A 23,400-nucleotide genomic window follows, 5' to 3' on the forward strand; every position below is an offset into this window, starting at 1 on the left:
CATTAGGGGCGGGTCCCCGCGGTTACCCATCCCCGCGGTATAAATTTCCATCTCTATGTAAATGTGACACTTAATACAAAAAAACAATATAATCACAACAGTACAACATACAATAACATGAAAACATAAAAAAAAAATTGTCTTTTTTTGTAAATAAAATATTAAAAACAATAAAAATATTTAAAATTTCATACAACTATTTTTGTAATTTTTTTTTTATTATTTTTGTGTATTTCTAAAATAATCCAAAAAAAAAAAAGTTAGGGCCTATACAATTATTTTCTAACAAATTATGCTTCCATATAAAAGAAATAGTATCTATTTTTAGTTGGATGGTGTAGTCATTAGTGTAGTGGTAGAAGTAAATTTTTAATAATTTAAGAGAGTCAAATTAGAAATTCCATACCCTATTTCTCAAAATATTAAAATAAAAATAAAAAATTAAGATGGCCACCTCACTCACATCGGCAAGAACATGTGAAAAATAAGATAATGATGAGAAGAAATTGGGAAATATAGGCCAAGGACTTTTGTTACTAGTATTTTTCAAATCAAGAAAAAACATACACACGATACCACATTATAAACACATGGATTTATCTTATTTTATATCTAACACTAAATCCACAAAATTAACACAATTTAATAAATACTTTAAAGTGATTCATAAAGTTGAGGACTAAGGCGAGGAACCAAACGAACTTCAAGAGGAGTAAGCTTTGGCAAAGCAATGCCCAAGCCTTCACTCATATCCACAGGCGAATCATCCTTGTTTTTCAAGTCGAATCCTTGAACAATTCGAGCTAACACCAATTGAACTACAGCCAAACCAAGTGACACCCCGGGACACGATCTCCTTCCTGCGCTAAAAGGAATATACTCGAAATTCTGCCCTCGAAAGTTCAAATCCGCATGAGTGGTCATGAACCTTTCAGGAAGAAACTCTAGGGGATCCGACCACATGCGCGGATCCCGCTGTAATTTCCATAGGTTGACAATCAAGCGAGTGCCAACGGGGACACAGTGTCCACCAATGTAACAATCTTGTGTGGCCTCACGCGGGCCTGTTAATGGGCCCGGTGGGTACAAGCGTAAAGTTTCTTTCACAATAGATTGAAGAAATTTGAGATTGGGAATATCAGATTCTTGTACCCATCTTTCTCTTCCTACATGAGTGTCTAATTCTTCTTGGGCAGCTTTCAAAACATTTGGGTGGTTAAGTAGTAATGAGATTGTCCATGTTAGTGTAACAGCTGTGCTTTCTGTCCCAGTTAGGATGAGAATCTGTAAAGAAAATATGTTAATGCAATTGAATGTGTGAATAAATGTATGAATAATAATAATTATAATCTCTTAGTTAATTTTTATGTTTGAAATTATATAGCAAAATATTTTTTTTTTTGAATTTTTTTCATAGTGATATTCGAGTCTAATACGTATTCAAAAAATTTCAATTTTATTTTCAGCATTGAAATTATTTGAAATTTTTTAAAAATTTACAGAATAATATTGTAATTATAACGAGCACGGCCATAAAATAAATTTAAAAAAATATTCCAATACTATTCTCAAATACGAAAAATTGATTAAGAGATTAACTATACTTCTTTACTTATATAATTGGTTAAGTTTGAAAATTAAAAAAATAATAATAATAATAAATTACAAGACAATTCACATATGTATAGTCAAATTAATGGTACAATTTGGGACCCTCCTCTTTTTGTTTCTACATTTTTGATTGCAGAAGAAGTTTTATTATGTTGTGGAAATAGGGACACATGTCATGTCAAAGTTTTTTAGTTTACAATATTGCCAATCTATCACAACATGTTACTTTAATGTGGTACTAAATAACACTAGTGCCTTATAATAGTGCTTATTTTCTCTTCAAAACATCATAAAAGTTGAGGCTAATATTAATGTAATTTAATATTAAATATCACACGTTTAATTAATTAAATAATATAGGCTCACAACTCACTACATCACATCAGTATAATATGAAATAAGTTGAAAAATATATTTTTTTTTATTAATTAATTAAAAATATCTTCATATAATTTTTTTATTAAAATATATCTATTTTTTTTTAGTAGATTATCAACTATATTTTTACTTTCCATTTAAGTTTATCATATAATTTACATAACTTAAAAGGTCTAAAAAAATAAATATATCTAAAAAAAAATATCAAAAATTAAAATAAAATAGGTATAAAATATAATTTAATTGTATATATAATATTGCAAACTTTCAAATACCTAATAGTAATAGTAATTCTCTTCTCAAAATAATTTAATGGAAAAGTTGAAGCCATATATAACTCAAGTGTGATTGGGTGAGTTTGTGGCGTGTAACTCATGCTTATTTATTTTATTCAAAAATTTATATATAATTGCCACATGATGACTATGACTTATTTGTATATATAATTATTATGAATCTCATGTGTAGTGTAAGACTTAACAATATCAATCAAATAATAAATTGGTCAAAGTATTAATAGTTACCAAAAATCAGATGAAAATTAACATGCAATAATCATAATAATGTAAAAAAAAACTTACCAATGAAGTGGCTTTGATAACAGTATCACGGCTATAACCAGACAACACTGCATCATCCTCAGTAAGGTTCGATAACATAACATCCATAAGATCACCACCATTGTTATCATCACTATTATTAGCTCTAGCTTCACGATGTTCTTCCAGCCAATTCCCCATGACCAAATCAAGCTCCTTAAAAGTCCTTTTCATTGCCCTAACATGTCCATGAACATCCAAAAATTCAAGCCAAGGAATCACATCTGACCACACAAAAACCCCAGCCAAATGCAAAGCTTCTTTAATAGCTTCCTTAAATCGAAACACCTCGGTCGTCTTCTCTTCAAAGGTTTCCGGCGAAAATCGCTTGCCCGCGATCAGCCTCACGTTTATGTTAAACGTAAGTTGCTCTAAAAGCTCACTTAGAGGAAGAATTACATTATTTTTGGTATTTAAATTTTTTAAAAAGGAGTTAATTTCGGCGACTCTCACGTGTTGAAGCAGCTCGATTCTGTGAATCGAGAGCAGCTGTAGTGTCGCGAGCTTGCGAAGCTCGCGCCAGTACTGGCCGTAAGAGGAGACAGCGAAAGCAGCACTGTCGTATAAGACGTATTTTCCAATTGCAATGTTTGGTCTGTTGGCGAAAAGCCTATCGTTTTTTGTTAAGCTTTCTTTTACTAACTCCCAATTGCTCAGCACTAAGGCTCGGTACTGACCGAGCCTTAGTGAGTAGATTGGGCCGTATTGGTCAGCCATGGCTCCGAGTATTCGGGCCACTGGTTTTTGACCATTCAGAAGATGAAGGTGGCCTATGATTGGCAACACCCCTGATGGTTCAGGGAGTGATTGTACACTTTTTTTATTGGTATTTTTTTTGTTTGGGTGTTTTAGAAATGTTTTGAAAGTAGAATTTATGAGTAGGAAAGTTAAGAGAGCCAACATGAGTGTTAAGAATAATGTTTTGAAAGGAAAAGAGTGATCATCCATTGTAAGGAGGGGAGGGATTGATTTTTAGAAGAAGAAATGTTTGTGAGAGTTGGGTAATGATCAGCCATGGGAGTAATGGCCTTGTATTTATAGATGAAAAGTGATCAAGATCAGTGAGAATTGGTACTTTTGATTTCAATATGATTCTGATAAAAAAAATTTGTGGTAGTATCTGCTACACTGTAGCATTAAATTCTAGCCACATAAATGTGTGATTGTCAATGCCATGATTTATTTTAACAATAAATATTGGACTCATTCGAGGATCTAAAGGACATTAATTAATGGTGTGTATAGCACCAACTTTGAGTTTTTAATGTATTTTCACTTTTAGTTCTAAAAATATCTTTTAGAATAACCTAGGCTCATTGGTTTTTTAAGAAATAACTTATTGTGAATTTATTCAGCAAAAAAAAAAAAAACTTATTGAAATGCAATAGAAGATTAGTAACCATTTGGATATTAGTGGCAAAATTACTTATAAATTATCTTCAAATCATGAGCAGAATAAATATAAAATTTATGATTTATTAATTTAAGTATATTGTCATATTAAGTACATTATTATGTAATAAAAATATCGTAATACATAGAAAATTTTACTAGTCATATATTGAAAACATGTCGCATATTCATATATTTGTTATATAAAAAGGATAATTATTGAGTTTTAAATAGTAAATTAATTTAAATGCTAACTAAGTGAGTGAATGTTAGAATATTTTATTTACATTAATAAATTAATAATTTGCTTTATTTGTTTATAAAATGTAATTAATTAAGAATATTCTAATTATGGTCACCATTTAATTAATAAATATTTTAGTTACCCGATTTAATTTCTAAAATAAATTATTAAAATATTCTGACAATTAATGTGACACAAATACTGATGGAAGTATCCTAGCTATAGGGTACCGGTCCTAAGTTCACTACTCATTCTGTAAAAACAGTAAATCCATCTAGGAAAATTAGATAAAGCTTAGAAGTCCGAATACCCACACTAACTCAATCTTGTTTTTCTTTTATAGATTCTAAGCTCGTGTGGAAACTCAAAGAATCAATAAGTGAAAGTATATACTTCAATCTTTTTCATTATACTGTGTATATGTTCGATTACAGTTTATTCTACTTTCATATAATCATTCATATACTTCATATTTTTCATTCAAAATTTCTTATAGACACCTCTAAAAATTAAAAATAAAAGCTAAATTTTATAATTAACCTTCTCTATTTCGTTATTATTAATTAATAATAAGTAATTAATTAGCTTGGAGGCAAAAATTAAGAGAAGAAATATTTGTAGAAAACATTTTATAAATAAAAAACAGTGATGAATTGAAGATCATGTTGGTCGTGTGATGATCATAGCTTCAAAGAAATACTCTTTTGCTTACTAGTGATTAAGAGCATCTCCAATGGTATACAATTTTATTAAATTAGGAATATTCACGTCATTTTACTTTAATGATACACACCAAATTACGCATTGAATTAGTGTACAGTAAATTTTACACTATTAATGATGTTGAATTTTAAATCTATCACAAAAATAATAATTAATTTAAAATACTAACATATTTAAAAATATAACAACAAAAATATTAATATTAAATAAAATAAAAACAACATAACACTAAGTTATAAAATTAAAAAGAACTAAATGGAAATAAACTTAAATAAAATAATAATTTAATAGTCAATTTAATTACATGATCTTTTAGTCTTAAAAAATATCAAAATATTCATTATATGTATTTAAAGTATTTTGAGATGCTTGATAGTTGATATTGTTGATGATGACCTCTTTTAGCTTAATTATTATTTGCTCATTTTTTAAAATAGTCGCCTATATTATAAGATCAATACAGAATTTCAATAAGTTATATTTATATATAATAGATAGTGTTAATTGATTTAATAAATATTTTATTTTACTAAATTATATTAAATCTTATCACTATAGTATAATTATATTATAAATTAATTATTTTGGATTATTAATATAAATAATATAAAATATGAAAAATTTAAAATTAAATATATTTATTTAGTGTAATATTTAATTTGAATTATTATAATTATTGCACCAAAAATAAAATTGGTATAACTATTTAAGATGGTAGAATTTTTTTTTTTTTTTTGCTGAGGTAATAATAAGAAAGGATTGCTTAACAACCATTCACATGTTATTTTCCTCTCCTTCACATTTGCATATATGAAGATTTTCAACGAAAATAATGACAACCTTATGCCCACTTCCTATTCTACGACTAATTTTCAATTAAGTACAAATAAGTGACAACACTCTTTGTTAAATGTGGAATAGATCACTCATGTGTAAAGTTTTTTAATTTTGGGAGGTGAGTTTCCATGTACTCATTAATATTTTTTCGTCTTTTGAATAAGTTGTTTGTGGTTTTTTAGAAGAAAAAAACACTCTTTACACGTTGTTAATTTTATTAGAATACTAGATAGATGTTATGTACCAAGTCACGTATGTTAATTTTATTTTAGTTTTTAGTTTTTTTTAATATCATAATTTTAAAATTAATAATATTTAATGTATTGAAACTGGAAAACATAATAGTGATTTAAATAAAAATAAAAATTACTATTATACATTGTAATAATAATTAAAAAAAATTATTATTCGTCCTAAATTTATCTTTACAATTAATGAAAATGCTCATCTGGTTAAACTATCAAAACATTCAAATTTAATTTAAAATTTAACTAATTCTAAATATTAAAATTTGAAAATAATTTTTAATAAAAAAATAAACAATATAAACAAATTTATTATTAATTGTAAGTGGATTAATTATATTTAGGTTTAACTAACTACATGCATCCTGACCTTTACGTGACAACATCTAATAATTTGTTTTTTTTTTTATTTAAAAAAAAATCACCCAATAAATTCTCATGAACTAAGAATTTGGTTATATAGCCACATTTTATATAGAATAGAAGTTGAGAAATATTTATTTTTTTGTATTTATTAATTAAAAATATCTTTATATTATATTTCATTAAAATATACCCACTTTCCATTAACAAAAAATACTCACTTTTGTAAGTGGGTTGCCCAATATACTCTCACCCTCCACTTAAGTCTTGCACATAATTTACATTAGCCTAAAGAGTATAATGGAGGCATCATCTATAAAAGTGTGTACATCTTAAATAATATAGAAACAAAAGCAAAAATTAAAATAAGTAAAATGAAGTGGGTATATAATGTAATTTCCTCATATCTATTCACACGAGTTGTAGTCTCAATGGTAGCGTTGAATTGGTTGATGGGGATACGCTTGATTGTTTAATTTTGGTCTTAGATCTTTTTTTAACGTGGTGAACAGAGTCACACATGATTAACAAAACAGAAATCACAATCGGCGGTGGAATCTCCTCGAACTAAGATAGCTCGTCGTCTAACCGAATGACATGTTTTGCCAAACCATGAGATGCATAATTCAAATCACGAGCCACATGGGATAAATCTATCCCTGAAAATTTAGACAATAAAGCTATAACATCGTCAAACAGCAAACACCTTCTCATTATTAAAAGTTGTTGCCAGAGCTAGCAAAATTAAAAAATATCGCAACACCAAACCCAAAAATACAGTTATATTAAAATAACAATCTTCAAAATAAAAATAATAAAAAAAAAATTAGAATTAACACACAACCCGTATCACTAGTTCAACATTACAAAAAACTATAAAACCAACAAAATTTCTAAGTATAACTAGTCAAAAGTATTACCATTTGGTTAGTAACAACATACTAGCACTCTAATTTAAAACTGCTGAAAATCAATATCAAATAGATTATATTTAAAATTAAATTTATTGGTAAATTCTCTTTAAGTGTAGGCCCTTCACAAAACAACCTGCAAAATAATAAAAATAACTCTATTACTACTCAATATAAAGAAAAAAAGATAATGAGAAAGAACGATGATAAACCAATCAATCTTAAATATAAGGACTTAAAAGATTTGAAATACTTATCTGTTATAAGTGAAAAGTCGTTGAAATAGAAATCATGAGCACAAAATAGATCATTTCTCTTGTCCATTGACCATAATACAAAAGTACCCTAAATAAATAAGGACAAATCATAGTAAATAGCACAAACGCCATAAAAGACACATAAACCATAAAAGACATCAAAACCATAAAAAAAAAAAATATTGCAAAAAATATATAATAATACTATCATATATACTTCAAAAACTATAATTATAACATGAGAGAAACAAATTAAATATACTTTGTGAAATTCAAAATTGATGCCATAAGAGAAATAAAATCTAAGAAAAAGTGCCCCTAATCTACATTTATTGTTGTGAAATAGTTGTGCTTGTATTTATGTAAATGAATATTTTCCATCATTCATTTATGTAAGGTCACCAATGCAAAGTACTCTTATAATTGCAATGGTGGACCCATTTAATATTTTAAACCAATAAAAAATTTCTTAAAATTACGTAACTTACCAGTATCTACTACAATCTCACAAAATTTTCACTCTCTTTCTTTTGATCCCACTCTCTTTCTTTCAAACTACCTCATTAAACATGCCCTAATTAATTTCATTGAAAGGATCATATCATTCAAAAAAAATTGTAAGCAAAGAAAGAAAGTTGGTTTTCGGTTGTTATTGTTAAATGGGTAAACATTAATGATGAAACAATGAAATGATAACATGAGTGTGTACGATTGTATTATGAGGATTTCATTTCGTTTTATTTGTGTGGCAGCTGATTCCCAACTTAGTACTGCCCTTAATTATTTTTGTCAAATTAGTCTCCTTAATTGTTTTTTTTTTAGTTTTTTTAGGAAAAAATTCTTAACCACATATATAATTTGGTTTGAAAAAACAATTACAACCGCACCACTTACACCACGAACACTCTTATTAATTTTCTTATCAATCAACACCACAAGAATGATAGAGTGAAGCTAAGATGATATCCACACGTTAAAGTATTCAACCAATTTTTTAACACTCACAAATAACATCACATGGTTAAATACCATTGGTTCTTTTCTCAATTTGACCAGTAAAAAGATAAAATAATTAGAAGGGTAAATATTATTTTGGACTATGTATTTTGTAAAAGTTACCAATTGAATCTTTTGTTTTGTTAAATGATAAAATGGACCATGTATTTTCCAAAATCGTATAAATAGGATCTTGAACTAATTTTTTGTCAAGATAAAACTTAATAATAATATGATCTAGAGATGTTATGACAAAGCTTATATTTTTTTTGTATCTGTTCGTATTAGAAATTGTCATAAAATTGTTGAAAATTGAGCTCAGGGTCCTATTTTTACTATTTTAAAAAATATAGGATTCATTTTGTCATTTAATAAAACAGAGAGTTCAATTGATAACTTTTGCAAAACACAAATTCTAAAATAATATTTACCTTAACAGAAATAACACGTCTAATCTTATTAATATCTTATCCTCATCAAGATTTACCATATTTCTTAATAATATGAAATTATTAATTTTTTAATAAATAATAGAGTTTTATTAATAAAATTTTATTAATGGTAATTAATTAAAATAATCTATTATTTAATTAGGATATATATTCGTTAGAGACATGATTAAGATTAGAATTAAAAAAGCAAATACGTTTGGTGGGAGGAAGGAAGAGTATAATGGATGGAGAGATTAAAGAGGATGGAAAGTAAGAGGGATAGAGAGAAAATACAATAGTTGAAATTATAGTAGAAAATTAGAAAGTATATTATTCATTTCGAATTGATATTAACTTACTACATTGAAAATTCGATTCTAATTTTCTTATCAACCTGTTAACACTGTTAACTAACTCCTGTTATTTTTCTATTAGCATTGGTTAGTTAAGAGTATTTGTTGGTCTTTAGGTAGTTACAATTCTGTTATGAGCTCTTGCTCTGTTTTCTGGTTTTCTCTGTATAAATACTTGTATTCATACCAATTAATGAAGTGAGCTTTTCTTTTCAATTTCTCTCTGCTTCTATGCTTCCTTTCTCTACATGGTATCAGAAGTCTTGAACCTAGACTATGTCTTCGTCAGTCTCCGATCCTCAGGCCCTGCCATGGCACCTGCCACTCAAGCTCCCCCGGTATCTACCCCTGCTGCTGGATCTTGGAATCCCTTCTCAAATTCTCTATCCTTGTCTCTCACGATCAAACTTGATCGTGTCAACTTCCTTTCTTGGAAGTCTCAGGTTGTTCCAACGGTGATTGGACATGATCTTGATGAGATCTTGTTCACCGGAGTGCCTCCTCCGAAAACACTTCTTAATGGCAATTCTAATCCAGAATATCTTCAATGGCGGCGCAAGGTGTTAGGTTATTTTTAGTGTTAATTTTAGATTAAGTTTAGTATATTTTTAATTGAGTTTTAATCGTGTTTGGAGCATTTTTACGCTTGTTATTTTTTATTTTTGCAGATTCAAAATAGAAGAAGATTAGAAAAAATATCAGAGAAAAAGATGGGAAAAAGATAAAAATATCATGATATTTAAAATAGAGAAAACTGTGCAAGAAAATAAAGCTGAAACTTCAAGCCTGAATTCGACTGTTTTCTGATTGGATTTTGGAAAAAGTCAAAACATAAAAGTTCTAGATCTCTCTTTCATCTTTCCGGAACATCTTGAATCGTCCAATTCCGAGCAATATTGAGAGAGTTATGGCCAAAATACTCAGTCGACGCAGCAGAAAAATCGCTTCCAACACGGGCCGCGGCATGGCTTTAGCATGCCGCGGCCCGCCTCCCTAAACAGCACAAAAATCGTATTTTTATCTCACGTGGGTGTTGGGGGTTTCCTAGTTCGAATAGGCATTTAACATGTGCGTTTTTCCATCTTTTTAGGCCCTGAATGCCTATATAAAGAGCAGAAGAGAGTTGATTTCATGAAGCAATTTTAGAGAGAAAAAAAAGTGAGAGTTCAGATACAGAGTAGAGAGATCAACTGCAATACTGGAGACATACTGCTCAGGGTTTTCAGCATTCTTCTTTTCTTCTCTTCTCTATTTTTCATCTCTTTGCTATCAGTTAATATGTGTATTTGTGCTTCAATGAACATGAGTAACTAAACACTTTAATTAGGGTTAGATAGATATTGTTTAACATTATTTTATAGTTTTAATATGATTTATTTTCCCCCTAATTTCTATGTATTCTATTTTATTTGTGCTTAATTACTTTTAATTGTCTGGCCACCGATTAACTGTCTATGATTTTGATGCGAGATCTGAGAAGTGAGTGTCAAATATGCTATAGTAGAATAGAACTGAATTTCGATATAGGACGAGAGTACCTATATGGTTTAGATAGCTTATAGGGTTTCTGTGTTTAATGCATGTTGCATGTTAAATTTATCACGAGAGTAGAAAATTTGCATGTAATTGAGGTTTATATATCAGAGAAGACTATAAATTACCTTAGTAAACCTGCTATTGCATAGGAATTAATATTAGGAAAATAATCATATTAGACCATATTCAATAAAAACAATTGAAATCGACACCCTAGTTTATTAACTATCAATTTTCTCGAATCGTTGCTTCCAACTATTTTTCTTATACTTCATTGTTTTTTTCCTATCTTTTATTTAATCAAATAGAAGTAAAAGTTTAATTTCAACGTACTTAACTACACTCCCTGTGGGATCGACCTCACTCCTAGTGAGTCTACTACTTGAAACGATACGTACACTTGCATGTGCAAAATTATCGCAACACAAGGACCAACTCCTCCTCTCCTGGCTACGATCCTTGATGTCTGAAAGTGTTTTAGCTTCCGTTGCAAATTACGACTCATCTTTCTCGGTATGGCGTGCTCTGGAACAGAAGTTCACCTCTCAATCAAAAGCCAGGAAACTCCAACTCAAGGGACAGTTCTCTCATGTCCACAAAGGCAGTCTCTCAGTTTCTGAATTCATAGACAAAGTCCGTGCCATAGCTGACTCCCTTGCAATTGCTGGTTCTCCAATTGATGATCAAGATGTTATTCTGCAAGTTTTCAACGGGTTAGGTCCTGAGTTTGACTCTGTCGTTTCTAGCATCACCTCCCCAAGTGACAACTTAACAATGGAGGAAGTTCAGGCCTTACTTCTTTCTCATGAAAGTCGTATAGAACATCACGTAACCATGAGTGATCTTTCTGTCAAGATGCAGGCAAATATGGTTCTTGGTCAGGGTAGATCTGCAGGTGTTCGATCCTTTTCCCAAACCAACAATCAGTTGCCTTTCTCAAATGGACGTGGCAGAGGTGTCTACAGGTTTTCCAACCAGAAAGCGGTGTGCCAAGTGTGCATGAAGACTGGCCACATGGCTGCCATTTGCCATTATAGATTCGATAAGAACTGGTCTACTCCCAAACCAGGTAACAATGTAAATTGTGCTTTTCTAACTGAACTTGACTGTGAATATGATCCCCAGGCCTATGCAACAACTATGATTCAAGACTTTGGTGAAGATAACTCGTGGTATGTTGACTCTGGAGCCACCACACATGTCACTTTTGATCCCACAAATCTTGATGATTCAAAGCCTTTCTCTGGAAATGAAACTCTTGCTATTGGTGATGGTAAGAAATTATTAATTTCTCATGTTGGATCTGTTTCAATTCCCTCTGTCTCTAAATCTTGTCCCCTACATATGCAATATGTTATAACAGTCCCATCTATTACTAAGAACCTTGTTAGTGTGTCAAAACTCACTGAAGATAATGACATTTTTGTTGAATTTCACAAAAACTGTTGCTTTGTCAAGGACAAGACAACAGGGTCTGTGCTGCTCAAAGGGAAGGCTAGGGACGGTCTATACTTGCTTGGTGATCCCTCAAGTCACTCAAGAACCACTCTGCAGTGTCATCTTGCTACTGCTGCTTTAAATACCTCTGATTGTACTTGTAATATCGATCAATCTTGTACTGAACAATGTGTTTTTACACACAATTCTTGTAATAACCAGTCAATCAATAAAAGTTCAGTTTCTTCCCCTTATGAGCATTCTATTTTTCATGTCTCTAAACCTTCTGATGTCAATCTTTGGCATTGTAAATTAGGACATCCTGCTATGTCCACATTACAAAAGCTATTACCATCAATTCCACACAGTGGGACATTGAAACAATTACATTTTTGTAATGCCTGTCAACAAGGCAAGAGTCATAGGTTACCCTTTTCATTATCACCCACCCGTGCTTCCAAACAGTTACAACTCATTCACACCGATCTTTGGGGTCCTTCCCATGAACCTTCTAAAGATGGTTTTCGGTATTACATTCATTTCCTAGATGATTTTAGTAGATTTACGTGGATTTATCCACTTACCATGAAATCTCAAGCTTTTGAGAAATTTATTCAGTTTAAAAGCATGGTTGAGTTGCAATTCGGGTTGCCTATCAAAAGTGTTCATGCTGATGGTGGTGGTGAGTACAAACCATTTGCTAGATTCCTAGCTGATCAAGGGATTCTATTCTCTCATCCATGCCCTCACACTCACCAATAAAATGGTAGGGCCGAAAGGAAGCATCGCCACATAACTGAGACAGGGCTTACCATGCTTGCACAAGCTAAGTTGGATCTTAGGTACTGGTGGCATGCTTTTCAATGTGCCACCTATACCATCAATCGATTGCCAAGTCCTGTTATTGGCAATATCAGTCCATACGAGTGCTTGTTCTCTGCTAAACCTGATTACACAATATTAAAACCATTTGGGTGTGCCTGCTGGCCTCACTTGAGGCCTTATCACTCGCATAAACTTGATTACAGGTCTGAGCAATGTCTATTTCTGGGGTAGTCTCCTGTTCACAAAGGCTATTTGTGTGAGAACTCAGCTGGTCGAATGTTTATTGCCCGCAATGTAATCTTCAATGAAGATCTGTATCCTGGCATTCTTTCCAGCAGTACTACTAATCAGGTAACTCATACAGATCCAACTTTGTCTCTTCCTACTGCTACCTTTGTCACTACACCATGCACTAATTCATCTTTTACTAATTCTGTGCATACAATTGGTGCTGAGACTCTGCCTCCAACATCTAATACTGTTGCTGTATCGGGTCCTGTTACATCAGTTCAGCCCTTACATCCTATACCAGAAACACAACCTACATTTCCATCACAGCCTGCTGCTGCTGCTGCTCTTAATACCAGTAATTTCCCCAACAATGATCAACCCAACACCACCATATCTTCCCATCACCTCTCTGATACTGGTGTCTCTCCCCACACACAAACTCCTCACCCAAACAGATCCCATCCTATGATAACCAGATCCAGAAATGGCATAGCAAAACCGAAAGCCTATCTAGCTACTAAACACCCTTTGCCCGGATCCCTTCTGCCATTTGAAACCAGGACATTACAAGCAACTTTACAAGATCCTAAATGGCTCAATTCCATGGAAACGGAAATCTTTGCATTGAAAAAAGCAGGCACCTGGACTCTTGTTCCTAAACAACCTGGGATGCACATCATAGGCAACAAATGGGTGCACAAGATAAAACTTAATGCTGATGGATCTTTCGATAGGTACAAATCGAGATTGGTTGCAAAAGGGTATTTACAAGAACCTGGTATTGACTATGAGGAGACATTCTCTCCAGTGGTTAGGCCTGTCACAGTTCGAACCATGTTGTCTCTAGCTGTCACATTCAATTGGAAAGTATAGTTAGATGTTACTAATGCATTTTTAAATGGAGAACTAACTGAAACCGTGTTCATGAGTCAACCACCAGGGTTCATAGATCCATCTCAACCTAACCATGTTTGTCTTCTTCACAAAGCCCTTTATGGCTTGAAACAAGCTCCAAGGGCTTGGAATGACAAACTAAGAACCAGTCTACTACAGTGGGGTTTCATTGCTTCAAAGTCTGACACCTCTCTTTTTGTTCATGGCTCGGGTACTTCTCTTGTTATTCTCCTTGTGTATGTTGACAACATACTCATAACTGGTCCAAATCCCTCATTGATTTCCAAGTTGGTTACTGATTTGAATCACAAGTTCTCTCTTAAAGATCTTGGGGATGTACACTACTTTTTGGGGGTCGAAATTTTTAGGGATTCAACAGGTATGTTTCTGTCCCAAACTAAATACATTACAGATATATTGGTGAAGTTGCACATGGAAGGTGCTAAAGTTTGCTCCAACCCGATCAGTAACACTACAAAGCTTTCCCTAAATGATGGTGAATTATTTGAAGATCCAACTCTCTACAGAAGTTGCATAGGGGCCCTGCAATATCTCTCTCTCACCAGACCTGATGTGGCTTTTGTTATCAATAAACTAAGCCAATTTCTTAAGGCCCCTACTGTACCTCACTGGGAAGCATGCAAGCGGCTACTTCGCTACCTCAAAGGAACCATTTCTCATGGCCTATTACTCACACCAGCAGCTTCAATGACTCTTCGTAGTTACTCCGATGCTGACTGGGCCAGCTGCATCGATGATCGGCGTTCAACAGGCGGCTATGTTGTTTATTTGGGCAACAATTTGATCTCATGGTCTGCCAAGAAACAGAACGTTGTTGCACGCTCCAGCACTGAGAGCGAGTTTCGCTCTTTGGCTAACATTGCAGCTGAATTAAAGGAGATAGTGTCTCTCCTCACTGAACTACAAGTGAACTTGTCTCAGTGTCTGGTTATATGGGTCGATAACCAAAGTGCCTCTGCCTTAGCTGCCAATCGCGTCTTTCATGCTCGGTCGAAACATATAGAAATAGATTTGCACTTTGTAAGGGATCAGATAATGGACAAACGGCTCACTGTCAAATATGTTCCCAGCCGTGATCAAGTTGCTGATTTGCTCACTAAACCACTCTTAAAGGATCGGTTTATCTACCTAAAATCCAAACTGAAAATGGCTCTTACCCCTTTTCGTTTGAGGGGGGATGTTAACACTGTTAACTAACTCCTATTATTTTTCTGTTAGCATTGGTTAGTTAAGAGTGTTTGTTGGTCTTTAGGTAGTTACAATTCTGTTATGAGCTCTTGCTCTGTTTTCTGGTTTTCTCTGTATAAATACTTGTATTCATACCAATTAATGAAGTGAGCTTTTCTTTTCAATTTCTCTCTGCTTCTATGCTTCGTTTCTCTACACAACCAACACCACGAGATAGAGTATTTTAGCAAAAAAAAACACCACAAGATAGAGTAAAGCTAATATGATATCCATAAGTTCACAACGTTGAAGTGTTCAACCAATTTAGTAACACTTACACAAAACATATTAAGTTCCATACCATTGCTTTCTTTCTCAATCTAGTCAGTAACAAATCGCATTCATAAGATAAGATACAAAAATATAGTAATCTTATCCTGTTTTACTAAAATTAAATAATTTATGATGTAATACTTAACATATAATAAATTATTATTCAACAATTATTAATTTTGTACGAAACTAAACAAGAAAATTCATGTCCAAACCAAACTCTTCTAAACCACTAACCCAAATGGATCTTAATCTTCACTCTCACTCTCACTTGCTAGCAATTCCAGGCCTAGGACTGTTGTTGTTGCTTACTCTGTATCTATGGAGGAAATCAATGAAAATTCCCACCACCAACTTAGCCCCAGAGCTCTCTGGAGCCTTACCACTCATAGGTCATCTCCACAAGATCAATTCCCAGAAGCCAATTTTCCGAACCTTAGCAGAATTCGCCGATAAATACGGTCCAATCTTCAGGTTCCGTCTTGGGGTTCACCCTATTCTTGTGATAAGCAACTACGAAGCTGTCAAAGAATGTTTCACCACAAACGACCAGACCTTCGCCTCGCGGCCAAGGTCAGCTCATGGGACCATCCTCGGCTACAACTACGCAGCTTTCGGGTTCGCGCCATACGGACCGTACTGGCGAACCATTAAGAAATTGGTCATGGTCGAGCTTCTCTCGAGTCGAAGACTTGAAAAACTCAAGCATGTGCAAAAAACAGAGGTTCAAACCTTGATCAAAGACTTGTATGGTTGTTGTGATTTAACAACTAAGGTTGGTGTTGTGATTAGTGATTGGATTGAACGCTTTACTTTGAACATAATAACTGAGATTACTGCTTCAAAGAGGTATTTTGAGAGTGGAAGAGGAATCTATGATGATGGTGAGGCTCAGAGGATTGGTAAGCTTATAAAGGAGTTTATGTACATATCTGGGGTTCCTGTGGTTTCTGATTTGATCCCAGTTCCCAAATGGATTGATATTCAGGGACGTTTGAAATCTATGAAGAGAATTGGGAAGGAGGTTGATGATTTGATTGGGAGTTGGGTTGAGGAACATATCAAGAAAAATGATGATATTAAGAGTTTGAGTGGAGAAGAATCAAATGAGAATAAGAAGGATTTCATTGATGTTATGTTGTCTGTTGTTGAGGAAAATTCTGGGTTTGGATATTCTCGTGAAACCATTATTAAGGCTACAGTTTCGGTATGTATGGTTTATATTAAGCATTGGTTTAATTTCAGTTAATCATAACCTTAATAAAACTCAATAACATAAAAATAAACTAAAATAAGAGTATATGTTATAATGGATTAAGATTACATCTGAAATTAATTGACAATTTAAAGCATAACACAAACTTTACTTTGTAGTTTCTATCTAATGAGTACCTTTAATTATATCAATCTTTAGTGTATTTTTGGTAAACTCTTCATATAAATACTTTGTTAAAATATTCATATATATTTTTTTTGTCTAGACTCTTATTATAGCAGGATCTGACACTACTTCCTTAAGCTTAGTATGGACATTAGCTTTGTTAGTAAACAATAGACAAGTTTTAAAGCATGCCCAAGAAGAAATTGATCGCATAGTTGGGAAAGAAAGATGGGTTGAAGACTATGACATAAAGAACTTAGTTTACCTTCAAGCCATTGTTAAAGAAACATTACGTCTCTACCCACCAGGGCCATTATCAGTGCCACACGAGGCTTGGGAAGATTGTACAGTTTGTGGATATTCAGTTCCAAAAGGTACTCGTTTGTTTGTGAATGTGTGGAAGTTGCACCGTGACCCAACTTTATGGTCTGACCCTGATTCGTTTTTGCCCGAGAGGTTTCTCACGAGCCATGTAGGAGTTGAGGGTTCGGGTCACCATTTTGAGTTCATCCCATTTGGGTCTGGGCGACGAGCTTGCCCTGGAATGACTTTTGCCTTGCAAGTCACCCATTTGACTCTTGCTAGGCTTCTTCAAGGGTTTGAATGGTCTACGCCAAAGGAAGCTTTGGTTGACATGGTTGAAGGGTTGGGTATTACTTTGCCAAGAGTGAATCCACTTGAAGTTCTTTTAAGTCCACGGTTAAATAGTGAAATGTATTAATTTAGAATAAATTTAATTGTTAAATGTATAAAGTTTAGAAGAGAATTGTGCTTGCATGACTTTATATGGTGTTTTGTTTTAATAATTCTTAATCGTGTTTTTTATTTTCAATAAATAAAATGATTATAAACAATGTTTCTTACTTAGTGTATTAAAGTGGAATAGCTCAAGGTCTTACTTTTACGATTTTAGAAAATTGAAGGTTTATTTTGTCATTTAAGAAAACAGATAGTCCAATTCATAATTTTTACAAAATATAAAGTCTAAAATGGTATTTACCCTTTTTGTTAATGTGTTATAGAATATATATCTCAAAACTAATTGATGATGAGTAGAGTAGTCATATTCTTATATATGACTCAATATTAATACAAAAAAAAAATTCATTTTACATTTTAAATTTTTTTATTTGTAAAATTGTTATGAATTTATTTTTAATTGTTTAACAGTTTATTTATAGTTGATTTATAATAATGGTAAAGTTGATTTCGGGTTATTTTTAGTTATTTTTTTAGTATATTTTTATAATTATAAAATTTTATAAGTGTATTTTTATAATTAAAAAATTTAAATGGTAAAATCATAAATGAAAGTATATGTTCATCAATACCATAAATAAAGTAAAACCGTAATGTTTTCAAACCAAAAAAAAAGTAAAAACATAATAAAATAATATTATCATATCATATTACTTAATAAATATTATCATATCGAGATACTTTTTGTTTTTGTTGAAAAGATATTTACCTAGTTCTTTTTTTTTTTTTTTTGCAGGTTACCTAATTATGTTTGATTTTATAGAATTTTCCATTTATTGAAAGATCTCTTTCATTTGCCATATCTCTATTTTTCATTAAATATAATAAGCAGCAGTCTTGCTATAAAATTTAACACAAGAAAAGAAAAGGGTTAAATGATTTAATTTATTTACAAGAAGAGAGATTATCTTGTTAATTTTATTTTTGTGACACTACCATTACCATGTTGGCCAACTCCTAAAAAACAACAGAACCAATTAAACTTCATATTTTAGTTTCAAATAGTTAAAGTCAAACAACAAAACAAAAAGTCTCACAAAATCCTTATAACAATGTCACCAAAGCATAAATCAAGTAAGGAAATTAGGTCAACCTCTCATTACTTGAACCCATCAAAAAAAAAAAAATCCCATCTGAACCAATAAGGTAAACAAATCCATCTCCAAATCTAAAAGATTATAAATTGTCCTTAAAATTTGACTTAATAGGAATTGGTAAGTGAAACTCATAAATGCCACATAATAAATTCTCAACAACTGCATGCCCTCTTCGTGTCTCACAAAACAGTCTCTTTCCACGTTTTATCTCTTCCCCTAAATTTCAACAACTCCAAATACATAATATTATTATTATTAGAGAGAATAATAAAAGAGAAGGAAGTGAGAGAAAGTGATCATATCATATCTTATCACCATGGGAAGGAAGAGAAGCTCACCTGTGAATGTTCTGTTTGGTTGGTTGAGAAAACAGAATATGAAAATCAAAATCTTTGTTGGTGTCACTATTGGGTTATTTTCACTAATTGCTTTGAAATTCACTGTCAAAAATCACAACCATTTCTTTGTTGCATCTGAGGCTGTTCATGTTGCTGGAATTCTTGTACTCATTTACAAACTCACCACTCAAAAGACTTGCTCTGGTAATAATATCTACCTTTCTTTCTTTAAATTGTTAAATAATTAAATTTCAACCCAGGACAGGCATACAAATTTGTGGGTTTTCTCCCTGGTGAAAGAAATATGTTGTATTTTTGAAAAACACTAACAATTTCTTTTAAAAAGTAATTTTTTAAAGCATAAGTTAGTATGAAAAATATAAAAAAAGAAAATGCATAAGGTACTTGATTACCACCTCAAAACTAATTTTGGGGTCAGACCTAGCTCGCCTTATTAGTCAACGCTCCTCAACCAATAATCTCTCTTTGTTTTAAGAATTTTTTTTTTTACTGTGGCTCATATTTTACTCCATAAAACTAGAGAGATGACATGTTGACATAATTGTTCATGTTTATTGGGTGTTATTATGGTAAGAATCTAAAGTAATTGTGTATTATTACAATTCAGGTCTTTCATTGAAATCTCAAGAACTCACAGCTATGTTTCTAGCAGTAAGATTGTTCTGTAGTACTCTGATGGAAGGTGATATTCACACAATTCTGGATTTTACAACACTTGTTTCCACAATTTGGGTTATTTATATGATAAGATTTAAGTTGAAGTCAACATACATCAAGGAGCTAGACAACTTCCCCTTATATTATGTGGTACTTATTCACATTGTGATAATTTGAAGAGAAAAAGAATTAAAATATCTCAATATATGTGAATTGATAATCTTTATAGTTAAATTATATTGCATAGTAATCACATTTTCTTTGTATAATCCTATGAGAAAAGGTTGTGCCTTCTGCAATACTCGCGGTGGCGATTCATCCTTCGACACGACATTTTCGCATTGCGCGAATTCTTTGGGCTCTTGGTGGCTACATGGAAGCTGTTTCAGTTCTACCTCAGCTTCACTTGATGAGAAATGCTAAGGTTTAAATCTCTGTTCAATTTTCAACCATGATAATAATGAACTTTCTTGGATCGAAAAAATCTCTTTATTTTTGGGGTGTTTGGTGTAAGAACTTGGTGGATTTTATTTGGGAGGAATTGAGATTTAATCATAAACCCTCCACTAAAATTATACTATATACAGATTTAGTTTTACATTCTCATTTCCAAGAACTAAAACCCCTGTATCAAACACCCCAATATAGTTATTGGCAGGCTCGGCCCTCTGCATAGGCCTGTGCCTAAGGCCCACCTAACCAGCGAACAAAAAATATACATATTTTGGTTATCCTTACAAAAAATAAATAAGTAAATAATATATACTCTTTTGGGTTCGTTTGATTGTGGTAATGAAAATGGAAATGAATCAATTTTCATTTTCATAGTATTGGAATGTAAATGATTTTTCACTAATTTTGGTGATTCATGTTAAATTTTATTCTTATTCTCGTTCTTATTCCTGTGTTTCCACGTATTCATTATGTTTTACACCAAATTAAGTTTTGTCTTTGTTTTTGGGGCAACTTGTTGCAGATGGTTGAGCCTTTTACAGCTCATTATGTATTTGCACTTGGTGTCTCGAGATTTTTCTCATGTGCTCACTGGATTCTTCAGGTTGGTTGGTTGGTTTATCTCCACATACATAGAATATAATGATAATAATAATAAGATATAACAATTTTTTTCAATTTGATTGGTACAGATTTATGAGACTGGAGGAGGGTACTTATACTTGGTTGGAAGTGGTTACTTTTGGTTCTTGGCAGCTTTTCTTGCAGAAATGGTTCAAACATTTATCTTGACTGACTTTTGTTACTATTATATGAAGAGGTAATAACTTAATAAGTCTCTTTTAAATTACCTACTTTTTATTATGTTATCTCATCAAATTTGTTCAAAAATGTTAATACAATCTTTGCACCTTATGTTTTGAGTTTTGCAGTTTCATGCAAGGACAGCTTATAATGAAAATGCCAGTTTAGACACCAAAATCTCAAAAAACAATGTTTGGGAAACAATGTTTGTACATTTTCTTTTCCTTTCTTATATCGAATTGAAAGTATGGAGTTGTTATGGCATTGCAACCAAATTGTTTTGTCCTGATTTTGTTTTCTTTCTTGTTTTTAAATTTTTGTTTCATTTTGTTATTTATGTCATTTTTTTGTGCTATATTCATTGTCTTGTTGAACTTAGAATGACCCAAATTGAAGGTAGGAACTAGAATTTAGCAGGTAATAAGTTGGTTTTTGGGGGAGTTCATTAATGTTTACTGGCATTTTTATGCCATGTTTGGTAGAGAGTAAAAACAATGGAGGGAGAGATAATAGGAATGAAGGATTTTTTTTTTTAGTAAACAAGGAAAATCGATAGGAAGAATATGTAGGAAAATTTAGTAAATTTTAAATTATTTATCTTTATGTATTTTTGTCTATGAAATTTTAGGGAGATTATGTAGTTATTTTTATCCTTAGTCCTGCCTTTGATCTTTCTTATTTATTTTTACTGATTATTTTTCAATCAAAGATTAGTTGAGTGATAATTCTCTCAATGTTTCTTATTGGGAAATTTATAGAAGTACCCTTAAAATATATAAAATATGTAATGGTATTTTTCAAAATGTGTTAAAATTATGGTTTTATTGCTAACATTTGAAAGAATACATTAGCATGAAAATGGAATCAAAAGTAACTCATTGTTTTTCTGATTTTTATGAAAGTGTTGAGGACTTGTTTTATTTTTGGGTTAATTGTAGCAAAACTCCAAATAGTTTTACTTTATTTGTATTTAATTCTTAAAACTTAAATTTGGGCGGTAAAACTTCTAATACTCGTATTCTGTTAGTAATATGTTAACTGGACACAGTGTATATATAGCACAATTTTATTGGTTAATGTAAAAAATTATTTTAAAAATTAGAAAATTAAAATAACATTAATTTAAAATATAAAAAAATTGTAAATTGCTCCTCTACTCCATACGTGTTTTTTTAAATATACCTTTATACTCACTTCAACACGTTTAAATTAAAGCAAGAATAGGGTGTGGGAATTACTCGATAGGGAAAAGAATTTTTATAGAGTATCCATTATATATATTTTTTAAAAAAATAATATCTTAAAAAGATAATTATAATATCTAAAAAAAAAGATAATTATAAAAACTCATTAATAACACATATAAGTGGAATAATGTATAATAAACGAAGTTAGTAAATATAAAATTGGTAATCGAGAATAAGTGGTTAAATGTTATTACAGTATTAATATATAGGAAAATTCTATAATGTACCCCTTAAAAGAGATACAGCTATGTTAGGTTATTTTTAGTATTAATTTTAGATTAAGTTTAGTATATTTTTAATTGAGTTTTAATCGTGTTTGGAGCATTTTTACGCTTTTTATCTTTTATTTTTGTAGATTTAAAATAGAAGAAGATTAGAAAAATATCAGAGAAAAAGATGGGAAAAAGATAAAAAATATCATGATATTTAAAATAGAGAAAATTGTGCAAGGAAATAAAGCTGAAACTTCAAGCCTGAATTCGACGATGTTCTAATTAAATTTTGGAACAAGTCAAAACACGAAAGTTCTAGATCTCTCTTTTATCTTTCCGGAACATCTGGAATCGTCCAATTCTGAGCAATATCGAGAGAATTATGACCAAAATACTATCAGTCGACGCAGCAGAAAAAATATCTCGTTTGAGGTTTCCCAAAAATTTAAATTCGAATTGGAATTTAAACATGTGCGTTTTTTCCATCTTTTTAGGCCTTCAATGCCTATATAAAGGGAAGAAGGGAGTTGATTTCAGCAAGCAATTTCAGAGAGAGAAAAAAAGAGAGAATTCAGATAAAGAGTGGAAAGATCATCTGCAATACTGGAGACATACTGCTCAGGGTTTTCAGCATTCTTCTTTTCTTC

General features: G+C 31.6%; 3 protein-coding genes across 3 annotated transcripts; 2 read left to right on the forward strand and 1 right to left on the reverse strand.

The window, feature by feature from the left end:
- Window positions 1-506: 506 nt before the first annotated feature.
- LOC115713842 (dimethylnonatriene synthase-like) lies at window positions 507-3,953 on the reverse strand. Its single transcript, XM_061114926.1, has 2 exons — window positions 2,571-3,953; window positions 507-1,284 (listed from the first exon to the last, which is right to left on the reverse strand). Exons 1-2 carry the CDS (start codon window positions 3,534-3,536, stop codon window positions 655-657), a joined length of 1,596 nt encoding a protein of 531 aa, XP_060970909.1. The 5' UTR covers window positions 3,537-3,953; the 3' UTR covers window positions 507-654.
- Window positions 3,954-15,758: 11,805 nt separating this feature from the next.
- LOC133037489 (cytochrome P450 CYP82J17-like) lies at window positions 15,759-18,029 on the forward strand. The gene is made up of 2 exons (XM_061114927.1): window positions 15,759-16,991; window positions 17,266-18,029. The coding sequence occupies exons 1-2, from the start codon at window positions 15,990-15,992 to the stop codon at window positions 17,884-17,886; spliced, it is 1,623 nt and encodes a 540-aa protein (XP_060970910.1). The 5' UTR covers window positions 15,759-15,989; the 3' UTR covers window positions 17,887-18,029.
- A 1,106-nt stretch (window positions 18,030-19,135) lies between these two features.
- LOC115702407 (uncharacterized) lies at window positions 19,136-21,649 on the forward strand. Its single transcript, XM_061114928.1, has 6 exons — window positions 19,136-19,563; window positions 19,988-20,187; window positions 20,321-20,461; window positions 21,014-21,094; window positions 21,183-21,310; window positions 21,423-21,649. The coding sequence occupies exons 1-6, from the start codon at window positions 19,338-19,340 to the stop codon at window positions 21,460-21,462; spliced, it is 816 nt and encodes a 271-aa protein (XP_060970911.1). The 5' UTR covers window positions 19,136-19,337; the 3' UTR covers window positions 21,463-21,649.
- Window positions 21,650-23,400: the final 1,751 nt, after the last annotated feature.

This window comes from Cannabis sativa, chromosome 4 (genome assembly GCF_029168945.1).
Source record: "Cannabis sativa cultivar Pink pepper isolate KNU-18-1 chromosome 4, ASM2916894v1, whole genome shotgun sequence".
Lineage (NCBI taxonomy): Eukaryota > Viridiplantae > Streptophyta > Magnoliopsida > Rosales > Cannabaceae > Cannabis > Cannabis sativa.